Consider the following 16656-nt stretch of genomic DNA (forward strand, 5'->3'; position numbering starts at 1 on the left):
GAGATAAGAAAGCCTTAAGTGAACAATGCAAAGAAATAGAAGAAAACAATAGAATGGGAAAGACTAGAAATCTCTTCAAGAAAATAAGAGATACCAGGGAACATTCCATGCAAAGATGGGCACAATAAAGGACAGAAACAGCAAGGACCGAAGCAGAAGAGATTAAGAAGAGGTGGGAAGGATACACAGAAGAACTACTCAAAAAAGGGCTTAATGACTCAGATAACGACAATGGTGTGGTCATTCTGGAGTGTGAAGTCAAGTGGGCCTTAGGAAGCATTACTATGAACAAAGCTAGTTGAGATTATGGAATTACAGCTGAGCTATTCAAATCCTAAAAGATGATGCTATTAAAGTGCTGCACTCTATATGCCAGCAAATTTGAAAAACTCAGCAGTGGCCACAGGACTGGAAAAGATCAGTTTTCATTAAAATCCTGAAGAAGGGCAATGGCAAAGAATGTTCAAACTACTGCACAGCTTCCCTCATTTCATATGCTAGCAAGGTAATGCTCAAAATCCTTCAAGTCAGGCTTCAACAGTATGTGAACCGAGAACTTCCAGATGTACAAGCTGGATTTTGAAAAAGCAGAGGAACCAGAGATCAAATTGCCAACATCCACTGGACCATAGAAAAAGCAAGAGAGTTCCAGAAAAACATCTACTTCTGCTTCATTGACTATGCTAAAGTCTTTGACTGTATGGATCAGAACAAACTGTGGGAAAATTCTTAAAAGAGACAGGAATACCAGACCACCTAACCTGCCTCCAGAGAAACCTGTATGCTGGTCAAGAAGCAATAGTTAGAACCAGACATGAAACAATGGACTGGTTCCAAATTGGGAAAGGAGTACGTCAAGGCTGTATATTGTCACCCTGCTTCTGCTTATTTAACTTATATGCAGAGTACATCACGCAAAATTCCAGCCTGGATGAAGCACAAGCTGGAATCAAGATTGCCAGGAGAAGTATCAATAACCTCAGATATGCAGATAACACCACCCTTATGGCAGAAAGTGAAGAGGAACTAAAGAGCCTCTTGATGAAAGTGAAAGAGGAGAGTGAAAAAGTTGGCTTAAAGCTCAACATTCAAAACACTAAGATCATGGAATCCAGTCCCATCACTTCATGGCAAATAGATGGGGAAATGATGGATACAGTGGCAGATTTTATTTTCTTGGGCTCCAAAATCACTGCAGATGGTGACCACAGCCATGAAATTAAAAGACGATTGTTCCTTGGGAGAAAAGTTATGACAAACCTAGACAGTATATTCAAAAGCAGAGACATCACTTTGCTGACAAAGGTCTGTCTAGTCAAAGCTATGGTTTTTCCAGTAGTCACGTATGGATGCGAGAGCTGGACCATAAAGAAGGCTGAGCGCCAAAGAATGATGCTTTCAAACTGTGGTGCTGGAGAAGACTCTTGAGAGTCCCTTGGACTGCAAGGAGACCAAACCAGTCAATCCTAAAGGAAATGAACCCTGAATATTCATTGGAAGGACTGATGCTGAAGCTGAAGCTCCAATACTTTGGCCACCTGATGTGACGAGTCGACTTACTGGAAAAAAAAACCCTGATGCTGGGAAAGATTGAGGACAGGCGAAGAGGGTGACAGAAGATGAGATGGTTGGATGGCATTGCCGACTCAGTGGACATGAATTTGAGCAAACTCTGGGAGACAGTGAAGGACAGGGAAGCCTGGAGTGCTGCAGACCCCTCTGTGGGGTTGCAAAGACTTGGACACGACTGAGCGGCTGAACACCACCACCACCTTGATGTAGTACAACTGGACCTCAGGGAGGTCACAGATGGCCACAAGAAGTTTATAATCCTATTGGGGAGCCTTGAATGGGAGAAAAAATATTAAACAGCATCAGAGTATTACTCATCCACTCAAAAAATACTTCAGTGCCTACTGGGTGCCAAGTATCATTCTGGGCACTTGACATATTTTCTCACGTAACCTTTATACTCTATGATGTAGGACACTTGTGAAGTCTTACTCTTCCTCCTAGCCCTCTCCACCCATTTCTCTTCTCCGTCCAGCTAATCTCTGTGGTTAATTTCTTATCTATCTTTTCTAGTGATTTGTTATGCAAATACAAACAAATAGAAACAGATCTCTTTCACTCCCTTCACAATAGGAAAGTTATGTGGTGTTCTGCTGCTGCTGCTTTTTAGTTGCTCAGTCATGCCGACTCTGCGACCCTATAGACTGTAGCCCCCCAGACTCCCCTGGCAATGGGATTCTCCCGGCAAGAATACGGGGGTGGGCTGCCATTTCCTATGCCAGTGGATCTTTCCATCCCAGGGATCGAATCTGTGTCTCCTGCAGCTCCTGCATTGGATTCTCTACCACTGAGCCACTGCAATTTGGTAGTTATTGCTAAATTGCCCCTTTTATGGTTTAAAGGGGAGACAAACAACATGAATAATTTAATGTCACTGTGCAAGTGATTCTTAGAGGAGATTATACCTTCTTCAGTATAGAATAGATTATTTGTATTTGAACAAAAATGCCTTTTCAGGCATTTCCAGTTTATGGGAAAATGATGTATCTCAAACACAAAACCCGTCATCTTCCAAAATGTTAAAAAAAAAAAAAGTAATTGTTCTTTGGCAAAGGCATTGCTTTTGAGATATCCTTTAGCCCTTTTCAGCATCCCTCTAGTTTCTTTGACTACTAGGCTCCTCAAAGCTATACTTCAGATTTTTTTGATTCATAGAAAAATCTAACAAGCAAACAAACATTTCCAAGGCTTTCTTAATTGCCTAACCTCTGTGTCTTTAAAAAGTGGCTCAGTGGGTAAAAAGGTATGCATTAGGTAATATAACCCCATAGCAACACACAGTCCTTTCTGGAAAGAGTTCTTTTTAAATGTCACATCCTGATAATATGCCCTGGGGACTTTCGGCTTTGGCAACTGAATCACAAGTAAGAGTGAAGTCTAACATCTAAAATTTGCATAAAAAGTAAAAACAAAATCTTCTCTTGTAAGAAGCTTTACCCCATTCTTCCACACCTGTTCCAACATCTTTTCACTACTAGTTTATCTCCTCCTCACCTTTCATTTTGAAACATTTTTTAGCTTAAATTTTGTTGATGACCACACAAAACTATTACCGTAAAAAAGAGGGACTAGCCACGGGGGGTGGGTGGGTGTTTTTCACTTAGTCACCAATGGGTGATGATGCTGAAAATGTCTTTTCTCACTAAGCCCTCTTTCTTTCGTCCTCCCCCCCACTCTGACATCTACAGAGAAATCACAACAGTCAGCTCTCCTTCCCACACTTCACAGTCTGCCTATAAGTGATGGCAGAGGTTGACACCAACAGGATCTTTGTTCTGTAATAGCATTTGTCTTGGTTTTTCTTTGACTTTCAAATTCAACTACAATATAATAGCATAGAATAAATAGATAAGCATAAGCTCCAATTAACAACAATTTCTTCTTCTCAACTCTCAATTTGGAACCAGGCATTTTTTTTGTTGGAGGAAGGAAGGAGGGACTGGTTTTTACTGATTTCTTCAGATTTCAGACACTACAAGTAAATTTTTTCTTCCCCACTACTTCTTTGTGCCATAGAATATGTTTAAAGGGTACCCTTTACATCAAATACCAACCAAGATATTTCAAAAGGAAGCTAATTATTTTTTATACAGTGCTACAGTATGAATTAAATTTCATTTGCCAAAACAAGGAAAGAAAGGGTTTTACTGTGTGTGAGGTAGAAGCCTTATCTTTTGGCAGTGATTTTTTCCTAAACACCATTCAATTAAAAAAAAATAAAAGAAATAAATGCTCCGCAAATTTCCAACACTAAAGACATGATTCTCTTTTGGAGTATTATGCATTGTATTATGTTTTTCTCTTCTCTATACCAGTTTCTCTTCATTTAGAGGAAGAGGACACAAATGAGGAATTAAAGGTAACAATAAAACAAACGAAAGAGCAGAAAGCATTAATTTTAGATAAGAACCTTAATCAATGGTCAAAAGAAGGATCTACACTTGCTCCAGCCCCTCAGTTCCTGCTTGCTAACATTTCCATGACAAATTTTACAAGGACGAATTTAATTGCTACCACCATTCACACATAACCTGACACTCTGGGGAGAAAATAATAAAACTTGGAAGAATGCTCTCTCTTATTCACCTTTAAGGGAAAGAATGCCAAATAAAACTTGAAAAACCAGCCCTGGATCCTTCTCTCTACATATGTGCTTTATAATCTAAGCAGTTCATTTTCCTTTTTACCTTTTACATGGTACAATAATAAAAATAAGTAAATATTCAAGTCACATTGAGATCCAGGACAAGACCACAACTGGTGCAGCCACCTGTTCTTTGCCATATCATATTTTCTTTTAAGTAGAAGCATCCCAGAGGCAAGCACTGGCACAGCTCTCAATAAAATTTTCAAATCAAAGATTGTATAAGGAAACAAGCTGAATTTTTATTATTGTGAATAAAGGAAAAGACAGTCAAATATTTAAGCCTTCCATTGTGAAGGACATCAATAAGGTACACTCAGCAATCTCAATAAACACTTCTTTCATGCAAGCTCAAAGTTAAAGGAGAAGACTACACCTTTCCTTTAAAACTGAGACTACAGTTGCAGGTTCCTTTTCTTTATATAAATGTTGGCAAAGAGAATAGAGAACTTGGTTACAAGTACATAGATAAGTAGCCATTCCTTGTGAGAAACAGAAATTATTAGTCTGAAATTCCCTGGGGAAATGGGGAAGCAAAACCACGAAGTTACACAACACAAAGCAATTGTTAACTTGAAAAAGATAAAAGTCACTCTAAACACATACATCGTAAGAAATATAGTGACTGTATATGTCGCAGAGAGAATGACTGAAAATTCCCACACAGTACTATTGATAGTACACGGAATAATCAGAGGTGCTCAAATAATGAGAACTTACATGACAATTTAGAGAAATGGGCTTAAACTTAATACAATATAGCACAACATCAAATAGACACCTGTGAAAGGCTTGTCAGCTGAGAATCTTGCAATGCGAGATTCTAAATCTTACTCTAACATAACCGTGGGCTTACCTTGTGGCAAAGAGAAACATCCTAGATAACAACCCTCTGGGCAACTGCATGTCATACTCAGGAGTGGGATAAAAGGCCATTGCACTCTGCTACTGCTCTTTCTGCTTCTTCTGGGGCTGCCAAGGCTCCTCAATGATGCCAGCATCTCCCAACAGACAGCCTGAACCACCCAGAACTCACTAAGCTTCATGCAAGTGGGGAGGGACTCATTTCCAGCCACCTCTGTAAATTGCCAATTAAAACTCAATTCCTGCTCTCTAAAAGGGAAGAAGAGAAACTGACTCTTAGTAACTTCTGAGAAGAACCAGCATCTTAGACAACAGCACACAGCTCAGGAATGCCAGAATTCTATTCTGTGGGCAGGAGGAGGAGAGAAGGAAGGAAAACTATCTGCTGATAAAATGCATCACACTGTACTCAGGAAGTTTCCTTTTTAATTGATCTTCTCTGCTGAACCCGAGCCCTCCTCCACATCCAAAAATGCCACTGTCTGCAAAAATGCATGTTAATGGCTTTAAGCTTCCCACAGTTTGGGAGATTACTGAAGGAGGTCCTATACCAAACATCCATTGAGGTTTCCTGAGACACACTGATGGGGACAGAACTCACTGCCAACGGAAGTGTAAAGTACCAGCTGAGCTAACCTTGCTGCCCAAATGAGAAGGAATGAAGAGTCAAAGCCTGAGTTTCTATGGCCCATTCATCTCAACAGAGTACAATATCACCATGTATGGTAAGCACTTACAAATTAAATGAGACGGTCATTACAATGATGATGGTGACTGGTGATGGAGGGTGAGGAAGGGATGAGACGTTTATGGAGAAAGCACTGGCTTGGAAAATCTTGAGTTTTAAGCTGGAACATTTTGTCTCTTGAACTCACTCACTGGACTACCCTAGCCTGAGGCTTGACAGAATTTAGGGAGAAGTTCTGCCAAGATAAGTTAGATCATAGGATTCCTATTGACAGGATGGACAAAAGAATTCAGGGATCCAACCAGGAAAAAAAGAACAGGACTGGATCTGTGAGAATATTAAGCCCTGGACCTCTAAGAGCTTCACCTTCTCTTTAACTTGGTGGTTTAGCGGGTTCCTGTATATACATGGGAGGAGGGAGTTTATTGTTTTTGTTCTTTTTCTTATAAATAAGCAAGAAAATCCTTTCTATTTTCTCCATGAAAAAGGAGCTATATATATCCACGACCCCCTGGACTTGGAATTGGCTCATGACATGATCCCAGCCCTCTTCCATTTCCAAATTGGTGTAGGCTTCCACAGCCTGTCATGATTTAGACTTGCTCACTGCTCACTACTAACCTTCCACCTCAAAACCTGTAGACTCCTAAGATGATAAGCACATCATCTCTGCTCTCTCTAAAGACATCAGCATTTCACCCCTTTGCCTGTTTCAAGACAGGACTTAGCAAGGAGATCAAACCAGTCAATCCTAAAAGGAATCAACCCTGAATATTCATTGGAAGGACTAATGCTGAAGCTGAAGCTCCAATACTCTGGCCACTTGCTATGAAGAGCCAACTCAGTGGAAAAGACCCCGATGCTGGCAAAGATTGAGGGCAGGAAGAGAAGCAGGTGGCAGAGGATGAGATGGTTAGACAGCATCACTGACTCAATGGACATGAATTTGAGCAAACTCTGGGAGATAGTGAAGGACAGGGAAGCCTGGCGTGCTGCAGTCCCTGGGGTCACAAAGAGTCGGACACGATGGAGCAACTGAACAACAACAGACCACAGCCAACTTGAAAGAACTCTTAATGGCCAAAGCTGGAACAATTTGAGCAATAAAATAAATAACCACAGAATAAAATAACATGAAGGAGTTCTTACTTATACAGATAGTTGAATAAATAAATAAATGGAGGAAAGACAGAGCTCTTCCTTACAGAAGACATCTAATTAATAAATGTAGAAGGAATGAAGGAAGCAGACTCATCTTTAGAACATTATAGTAATAATTGTCACAGGCAATATCCATTGACAGATGCTAAAAATCAGTGGGAGATAGTTTGAGGAGAAATGATGTTTGCAGAGCCTCAAAGCTAGCTCCCCCCTACCCAAGATATGTGTCAATTGCAAGGAGACCAACAATAACTTTACAGTGAAGAAACCTGGCGACCTCACCTTTAACCAGGTAATCAAGGTTAACATCACCAGTAATGACACATATTGACACCATGTAACACTGGAAATGACCCACTAAAAAGGACACATCACCTCTGTGGTATTCTTGCCGAAAATGCTTAACCTCTATCCAACCATGAGATGATGCCAGACATACCGAAATAGAAAACATTCGACAAAGTAACTGGTCCATACTCTTGAATTCAAAAGTGTCAAGGTCATAAAAGACAAGGAAAGACTGAGGAAGTATCACGGATTGGAGAAGACTAAGGCAACATGACAAACACAATGTAGGATCCTGGAATGGAAAAAGGATATTGGGGGGAGGGGTGGGGTGGGGTGATATCTGCCCAAAGTCTATCAAGGGTTATAGTCTGTAGTTAGAAGTTACTACACCAACACTAATTTTACACTGTGGTTTTAAAAGATATTAACATTACGGAAAACTGGGTGATGGGTGGATAGAAAACCTCTATGCTATTTTCACAGCTTTTCTCTGAGTCTAAAATTATTTCAAAATAAAAAGTAAAAAGCAAAACAGGCAGGATTTGAGATTTGAATAAACTGGATGAGAACCAGACCAATTTCCAAGTTCAGTCCTACATCAGTAAAACGTGGGTTGCAGAGATCTAAGAGCATAGGAAAGAATTATGGGTGGACTATTGTAGGGGCTTACGATATACCTGTGGAGATAGGATACACACACATGTAAAATCCTTACAGGATAAGTAGAGCAAAAATCCCGGCCAATAGGACATGAGCAGGCATGACTTTTTCAAAAGGAAAAAGTCTATCTGCTCCCTTATAGTCTCCCTTCATATAGACCCAGCATCATGAGCCAGTTTTGACCATGAAGATGAGGGCAACCCCAGCTAATTTCAAAGATAATCTCTTCATGGTTATAAGCACAGTCTCTGCATGGTTAGGACACCACCTAGATATACATTTAGGTTTGTCTGTTTTATCCAGCTGTTAAGGGTTTTTTTATGAAACACTTCAATTGTTTCAAACTCAAACCCAGGCCTGTGTGATTCCACTGTTCATGTTCTCAGTTAGTCTCAGTTCTACCTGCTTTCATCTACCTGGTGAATGGCCCCACAATTACCCACAAGTGCCCGGTGGCAGAAACTTAGGAGTCACACTCTTTAATCTCTTCTCCCACTCTCACCTGTTCTTGATATGTCTCCTAAATGCATCTCAAATCTGTCTCATCTCTTGTCCCATCACCTCTTGCTAAGTTCAAGTCTTGATCATTGTCTGCTCAGGCCAGTACAGTAACTTCTAACTACGACTTTCTGGCCTGAAATCCTTCGGCATTGATGCTACATTAACCTACACAGCTCATGGAGTCTCGTGAAATAAAAGGCTCTGATCCTCTACATTCTGAAGATCCTAGGAGGCTGAAGGGAACAGAGATAACCTCAAGCCTTCTGTTTCTTTGGGCTGTCCCTGGGGTAACCTTATGCCAGCAGCTTCTCTCATAGATGGAGGCCTCTGCACATCTCAGCCTGTCCTCATTTGGTATGTTCAAACTGCTTTTGAATCTTTTTTTCAAGCGAAACCTTACAAAGAATCCTAATATAGACATCAGATACAAATATTGTTTGATTATATATATTTTATGTACAATTGCATATTCATAAAATGGATCATTACATAAATCTAAATTTATGTTTATTTATAATCCAAGCTCACCCCAAACTGAAATCAGGATAATTGACAAAAATGATAACTTACATACTGAGTGCTTATGATGGGCTGGGTACCACTCTAAATGTTTTATGTGCATCAGCACTTTCAATCCTCTCAGCTACTGAATGGCAAAGATTAGTTATTAAACACATTTTACATATTGGAAACAGAACTTCAATAACTTGCCTGCAGTTATAATATATATATAGGTGTATTTTTTTATTGCTTACAGTTGCTTTGCAATGTTGTGTTAGTTTCTGCTGTACAGCAAAGTGAATCAGCTATACATATATGTATATCCCCTCTTTTTTGGATTTCCTTCCCATTTAGGTCACCAGAGAGCACTGAGTATAGTTCCTCATGTAGGTTCTCAATAGTTATCTACTTTATACATGCGTGCATGCGTGCAAAGTCACTTCAGTTGTGTCCGATTCTTTGTGACCCTATGGACTGTAGCCTACCAGGCTCCTCTGTCAATGGGGATTCTCCAGGCAAGAATACTGGAGTGGGTTGCCATGCTCTCCTCCAAGGGATCTTCCCAACCCAGGGATTGAACCCATGTCTCTCATGTCTCCTTCATTGACAGGCAGGTTCTTTACCCCTAGGCACCACCTGGGAAGCCCAATCTCCCAATCCATCCCACCCCATCCTTCTTGCCCCTGTGTTATATATTAAATGGCAGAATTAAGATGTGAATTCTAGGTAGACTGATTCCATGGACTCCTTCTTCTTATATTATAATGCCTTTCTTGCTGGCACACAGACTTACATGACAGTGATGAAAAGGATGATACAAATGAGAACCACATCATCAATATACCAGCACCTAATATTTACTTCACCTGACATTTATATCTTGTTCCCCATGAGCAGGTGCTGTGCTAAGTGCCGGGAACACCTCATCTCATTGAATCCCCACAACTGTCGTATGAAGTAGGCTGTTATATGATTGCTGAGTGGAGTGGCTGTGAGCTCCAACTGTCTGAATTTGAACCCACCACCTCCTAACTAGATGCCTTTTACACTAGCGCAAACCTCACAGCACTGGGGTGAGAATCTGATGAGGTAGGCAAAGGCCTAGCACACAGGAAGCACAAATAAGTAGTTGCAAATTTTCATTAGGTCAACTTTGTAATCTCAGGACATTTCTCAGTTAGAGATGAGAAGTTTTCAATGAATATCGGCTCAAAGACGAATCCATCTTGTCGTACAATGTAACGCATGAGTCATTTCCAAAGTGTAGGACATTGGTACATCTCTTTGAGTGTTTTTAATTACAGTTTTAAAAATGGCTCTGAATGTATTTTCTTAAAAAGATATTTGCATCAAATGACTTGAGGGACCCCTCAGATTACCTGCCAGGAACCTGATGCTTCTTCAGAACCTAGTTTGGAAACTGTCATCAGGATGGTTATCTTTCTGAATTCTGAGCTTCTGCCTGACCTCTCTCACTCGTCTGTATTTGTGACCGGCCTCGGCCCTCCTTCCCTCTTCCTGCAGCCAAGTCCCTCTTCCAGACCACTCAGCGAGGTCCTCCGTGCCTCTTACCTGTGCTTCAGCCGAGGTTTAACCCCTCCTGACCATGCTACTTTTCTGTGCTGGGGGTCAGAGGTGAGGTGCTCTGGGCCGAAGGAGTCAGAGGTGCCAGTGTCTGCAGGGCCCGGGTCTGCACACGCATCTCTGGCAAAAAGAGGAAAACAAGAAGTTGAGCGTGGTGGTGTTCATGGGCAGGGTGGATAAACAAATCCAACACGGACAAAGTATGACAATTCACCATGGAGCTGGCTCAGAGCAGCGCAGCTGAGCACAGAGGTCTAAGCCTGCACCCACCCAAGCACTCTGTTCTGGTAGGGGTTGTCACCCTCTCTTATCTGTGTTTCTACAATAAGCAATAAGGTGTACCTCCCAATCTCAGAATTCTAGATTTTTCCAACCAAGCGCAGAAAAAGACGCATTGACCATTATGAAGAACCCGCCTATAATTCAGGATCTGTTGGTGAATAAGTGAAAAACTGAACTCACTGAAGGCGGTGGTTTCCTGAGACAAGTTTCTGCTGCCTCCCGACCCAGTGTAGCTGGAAGGAGAGCAACTCCCGGAGCAGCAGGCCTGGCTCCCTTTGCACAAGCCAACGCTTGAGCCTGAACTATTTCAGATTGTTTAGATTCCACTGCGCTGGAGGCAAGCCTTTTGTGTGTCCATTTAAATCCACCTTCCCACCCCCAGTCCCTAACACCATTTCCCTAACACTTTTCCTCCATACACCCAGGGAGCCAGAGAAAAATGTTAAGCCCCAGAGTGGCCAGTGCATTCCCCATGGGAACAGATGCACTTCCTCTCCTGTGGAGAGTCTTGGCTTCTTAATTTCCAAACACCCTGTCTGCACCTTCAAGGTCTGCTCTTGATCAGAGTGAGTCTGTCCTCTGCATCAGACTCTGGGGCAGGTTTGCCACACTGGGTACCAGTGATGTGCTTTCATATCTCTTGAGAGCTGACTGGTAGCCCCCGCACCACATCCTATAAGCAGGAATCTGAAGAAGGGGCAAATGCCTGCGGTTTCTCTTTTGCACAGGCCTTGGGTGAGAACTGGTGGGATTAGGAATGATATTGATTTCTTTGTATTTCAGGACAGGGAGGGAGATGATCAGGCAGTCAGCAGGGAGTTTCTACTTCTAAGCTTTTGACTTTAGTTTTATCTAAGTGTAATCGCCTCCTCTGTTACCTTACTTTTTTCAACGATTTGAGGATGCCTGACTTGGAATATATTCAATATTCCTCTAGACCGGAAGTCTGAAGGCCTGGTTGAGGTTCTGTCACTTGTGACATCAGGCAAGTAAATGGTGAGCCTCAGGCTCCTCAAGGGGAACCTGAGAATATGGCAGAACCCACAGTGTAGGAGCCTGGCCCTGGAGTCTGAGTCAAGTCCTGGCCGCAGCCACTGAGCAACTCTGTGACCTTGTCCTCTCTGTGCCCGTTTTCACATCTCTGAAATAGGTGCAAAGGAACAATGGCTTTCATAGCGTTGTTGACAAGTGTTATGTTAAGTTGCTCAGTCATGTCGGACTCTTTGCAAGCCTATGGACTGTAGCCTCCATCCATGGAATTCTCCAGGTAAGAATACTGGAGTGGGTTGCCATGCCCTCCTTCATGGAATCTTCCCGACCCACGATTGAACCTGGGTCTCCCACATTGCATGTAGATTCTTTACCATCTGAGCCACAAGAGAGGCCCAATTCAGGTAAAGCATGTAGAATAGTGTCTGTACCTATTCAGTACTCAGCAAATCAGCTCCTATAATTATATGTATCCTACGGAGTTGCTATCAAGCTTCTAGATAATGTCTGTTAACTGTCCAGCATACTTTCTACATATGAGGTATCTGCTTAATTAATGAATCATTTTCATTACTGTCTTCAACCTTCATTTTAGAGCTCCTTTTAGCCAAGATCACTATGTAAAATACACACAACTAAAAGGTCTAATTTACGCTGGAAGTAACAGCAAAAAGAGCCTTGTCCGGAGTTAGCACGTCAGAGCCTTTTGCAGAATTCATCATGTGGTCTCTAATTAGGACTTCTCCTACAGCCCTAAGCCTCAAGAAAAGGCTCTGACATGCTAAGTCTGGACAAGGCTCTTTTTGCCCCAGTGGCCATCTGGTTTAAGCAGAGGTGGAAAGTAGACTCAAAGGCATCTTATCAAATCCATGAACGTAAAGATGACACAGCACATCCACAGCCACCCATTGGTAGAATCCATTTCGACAGCAAGCTTGCCTTTCCAGCTCTCCTTTAGACCCTACTGTCGTCCATGGGAGAAAACAAGAAAGACCAGGCCCAAGCTTTCACAAAACCTTTGTGGCATTTAATAATTTCCTCATTTTGGGGCCTAAACCACAGTTGTTGGCTCTGCCCTCTCTGCACAACGGCTAAGCCTTTTTCTCTCTCCTTAGCCCCTACCCCTCTCTGGGAAGCACCAAGGGATGGAAGGTCCAAGGTGCAGGCTGTCTGGAGTGAAGGGCTGGCAGGAAGAGCAGGCAAATAGGAAAGAGATGGAAGCAAGAAGAACAGGAGGCTGTTTCATCTTTTTAAGGATTTTTCACACAGGATTCTTTTCAACCCTAGCAGAGATCAGCACCCCAGCAATGATCTCTGGGGCACTAGGCTGAGGTTAACAACTGGGTGTGAGGGCTCAGAAAACCTGGGTTGTGTGTTGCTGACGCTGGTGCCCAGGCTAAGTCACAGCACAGCCTCCCTGCCAATCTTCACCTCCCCCCACCCTGGGTGGGCTGGCTATGAGGCTCCCACGTGGGCTGCCTGGATGCTCGACATCAAGGAGGAAGCAAGGCTGAAAGGAAGGCAGGAAGGATGACCAGCACCCAGAACACACCTTCTCTGCCTAAAACTCTTTCTGCAATAATCAGGACAACAAATAAACACTTTTAAACTCACATGCTCTAATGAAAAGAAACTCCACGGTGAATCTAGCTGGCCAAATTGGTGAGATGTTTCTAAGGGCTGTTTTTAATATTGCTTCTTGCTGCTGTCCAGTCTCAGTATCACAAACTATGAATGAGGAAACAGAAATCAGAGCTGACTTAAAAGATCTACCAGGGGCTAAAACAAAAGGATTGCGATCCACTAGCCCAGTGTCATCTTTCTTCACCAGATAAGAAACAAGAAATCCAGGCCAACCACCTACATATTTCTAGTTCCTATGATAAGTACATTCATATTCCCAGCCCCCACTGTTCATACATGAATGTGAGAATTGGACCAAAAAGAAGGCTGAGCACCAAAGAATTGATGCTTCTGAACCGTGGTGCTGGAGAAGACTCTTGAGAGTTTCCTGGACTGCAAGATCAAACTAGTCAATCCTAAAGGAAATCAACCCTGAATAAGGACTGAAGCTGAAGCTCCAATACTTTGGCCACCTGATGAGAAGAGCCTACTCACTGGAAAAGACCCTGATGCTGGGAAAGACTGAAGGCAGCAGGAGAAGGGGACGACAGAGGATGAGATGGTTGAATGGCATCACTGACTCAGTGGATTCAAAGAGTTTGAGTGAAATCTGAGAGATGATGAAGGACAAGGAAGCCTGTTGTGATGCAGTCCATGGGGTCACAAAGAATCGAACACGACTTAGCCACTGGATAACAGCACAGTTCATCATTTATGAAAATATACTAACTGCTTTACTACTTGGTATTTTAAGAGAGTCCTTAACTGCTTTCTGAACTGAGCTTCAGCCAATACTGAAGAAGCAGTTCCAGATCGCCCTGTTCCTGTAGCTCTCTTGAACACCAAGGGAAGGTGTCTGGGGAGGGTCTCTCCAGATCCCTTTAGCTCCTGATTTCTACTACATTTCCATGAGAATGGGCAGAGGGGGCTCCAATCTCCTTAGCGTGGGCTGTTACAGCCTTAGGAAGAGCTCAGTTCTGACAACAGCAGTTTTGTTCTTTTGGTTGTGTTTTGCCTGGGGAAGCACGCCAGCCACATCCACTCCAGTCTCCCTCCAACCCAGGGGCCAGTGCCACCTTTAAAAAGAAAACTAAGTGGATTATGTCATCTCTAATAATAAAACTTGTGTGGCTTCCACATGCACTCTGGAGAAAATCCAAGTTCCTTAGCTTGGCGGTGAGGCCTCGAGTGACCTGGTTCCTGCCCACCCTTTAACATCTCCCCTCTCGCTCGCCCGTCCTGAGTGCCCCAAGCCTGCCAAGCTCTCCACTTCACACATGAGGTTCCCTCTGCCTGGAACAGTCTTCCTCCCGATTCTCCGCTTGGCCAGCTCATCCTCAGCCTTCCGGTCCAGGGGGCACACCACCTCCGGAGACCATTTCATCTGTCTCATACAGTCTCTGCCCAGCACCTGGTCTTTCCTGTCATTGCACTTGGGGCCACAGGTAAATGTTCATTTGCACACGGACTGCAATGGACAGAAAGCGCAGCCAACTCAGGGTCCACGGCTGGCTTTTCTTCAGTTTTGCACTTTTAAACCACTACACACCCAGGGCCTCAGTGAGCAGCTCACGATAGGCACACAATACAGATTTACAGAAGCAATCACAATTGACTATAAAGGGAATAATTGTGTGATGCATCCAAAATGGAGCTCTATGCCCTTCAACTTTTAAAGGCATTAAATTGTTTATGTGTTTTGGGAAAGGTGTGTGTGTGCTCAGTCACTCAGTCGTGTCCGGCGACCCCATGGACTGTAGCCCATCAGGCTCCTCTGACCATGGGATCCTCCAGGCAAGAATACTGGAGTGGGTTGCCATTTCCTTCTCCATCGGGAAAGGTGGGGACCTCTTTTCTTTTAGTCACTTTCTACATAAGGTTGGGAGGGCTTCCCTGGTGGCTCAGTAGTAAAGAATTTGCCTGCCAATGCAGGAGATGTGGGTTCGATCCCTGGCTTGGGAAGGTTCCCCTGGAGGAGGGCATGCAACCCACTCCAGTATCCTTGTCTGGAGATTCCCACGGACCAAGGAGCATGGTGGGCTACAGCCCATGGGGTCATAAAGAGTCGGACTCGACTGAGCTGCTAAACAACAACGTGTAAGGTTATGAGTTGATTGCTTTATAAAGTAGAATTCAGCTCTAACTGTTGGTCCCTGTCACAGCAGCTGGCTTTTGTAGAGTAGACAGGGACAGTGCTGGGGGACCACTGACCACACCCTTCACCCAACAGTTGGCACAGCTCAGCATCATCTTGCTGCTTTATGTTTTGAAGCCGCCAGAATGCTTTTTGAGATTAAACAGACAGAAGTGCATTTATACAGGGCTAAGTTGTCCTCAGAGTCCCCTGGAGAAATTCCTTTGGATTTAGGCAGGGTACTTGCATATATTCATTTTCATAATTTGCTCTGTGAAGTTGCATTTGTGGGTGCCTGGGTCTCTATGTTCTCTTTCTGCTGCTCTGGTCCATCATGCAGGAAGCTGCATGTCATCATCTCTGCATCCTGTTTCCAGGCCTCTCCTCGTATCAGAACCTCAGGTTCCCCAGCCCCTCTCTTCCCTTCAGTCTCTGGAAGGAGGAGAAGGTCTGGATTCTCCACCCCTTCAGTGTGTAGAGGAAAATGTTAAGAACCCATGCCCTCTGGCTCAGATTTCTGCTTTTAGCCTAACGCGGCTGTTCTTCATTTGCTGATGACTGGGCATCTATCAAAGGTGTCATAGATGTCCTCAATGAACTGTCCTCTCTTGAAAAGCTCCTTGTTCCTATTACTGATTTTTTGGTTCCTGTGTATTTAGACGGACCTTTAGGGTCACTGTCCCTTCATTCTTCCCCTCTCTTGGGGCTTCCCTTGTGGCTCAGCTGGTAAAGAATCTGCCTGCAATGCCGGAGACCTGGGTTTGATCCCTGGGTTGGGAAGATCTCCTGGAGAAGGGAAAGGCTACCCACTCCAGTATTCTGGCCTGGAGAATTCCATGGACTGTATAGTCCATGGGGTCACAAAGAGTTGGACACGACTGATCAACTTTCACTTTCACGGGTGGAAGTGTGTGTGTGTGTGGGGGGGTGAGGCGTAGATTTCATCACAGGTATAACACATTAAGAATAGGATGCTTGTATAGTCCATAGGGTCGCAAAGAGTCAGACACGACTTAGAGACTTTCATTTCACTTGCTTTTTAAATTATTACTTCCCATCTAAGAAGTTCACTGTGTTCCCTCAGGCCTGTATAGTGCATTCCACTGTAAGCATGCCCTTTGCTGTGCTGTGCTTATTCGCTGAGTCATGGTTGACTCTTTGCAA

At 43.3% G+C, this 16656-nt stretch overlaps 1 protein-coding gene across 4 annotated transcripts in view; it reads right to left on the reverse strand.

The window, feature by feature from the left end:
* Positions 1–16656, reverse strand: part of SHROOM3 (shroom family member 3) — a 322301-nt gene that overhangs the window by 46328 nt on the left and 259317 nt on the right. For 3 of the 4 annotated variants that reach the window (XM_081584642.1, XM_081584663.1, XM_081584633.1), the window contains one exon: positions 10452–10583. Coding sequence is in view for 1 of the 4 variants with exons in the window: in XM_081584633.1 (XP_081440759.1) it covers positions 10452–10583 (132 nt within the window). In the remaining 3 variants the exon portion in view is untranslated. Of the gene's footprint in view, positions 1–10451; positions 10584–13349; positions 13464–16656 lie in introns of all 4 variants that reach the window. The other variant, XM_081584652.1, reaches the window with a different exon arrangement.

This window comes from Giraffa tippelskirchi, chromosome 1, assembly GCF_054371585.1.
Source record: "Giraffa tippelskirchi isolate mGirTip1 chromosome 1, T2T-mGirTip1v1.2.pri, whole genome shotgun sequence".
Lineage (NCBI taxonomy): Eukaryota > Metazoa > Chordata > Mammalia > Artiodactyla > Giraffidae > Giraffa > Giraffa tippelskirchi.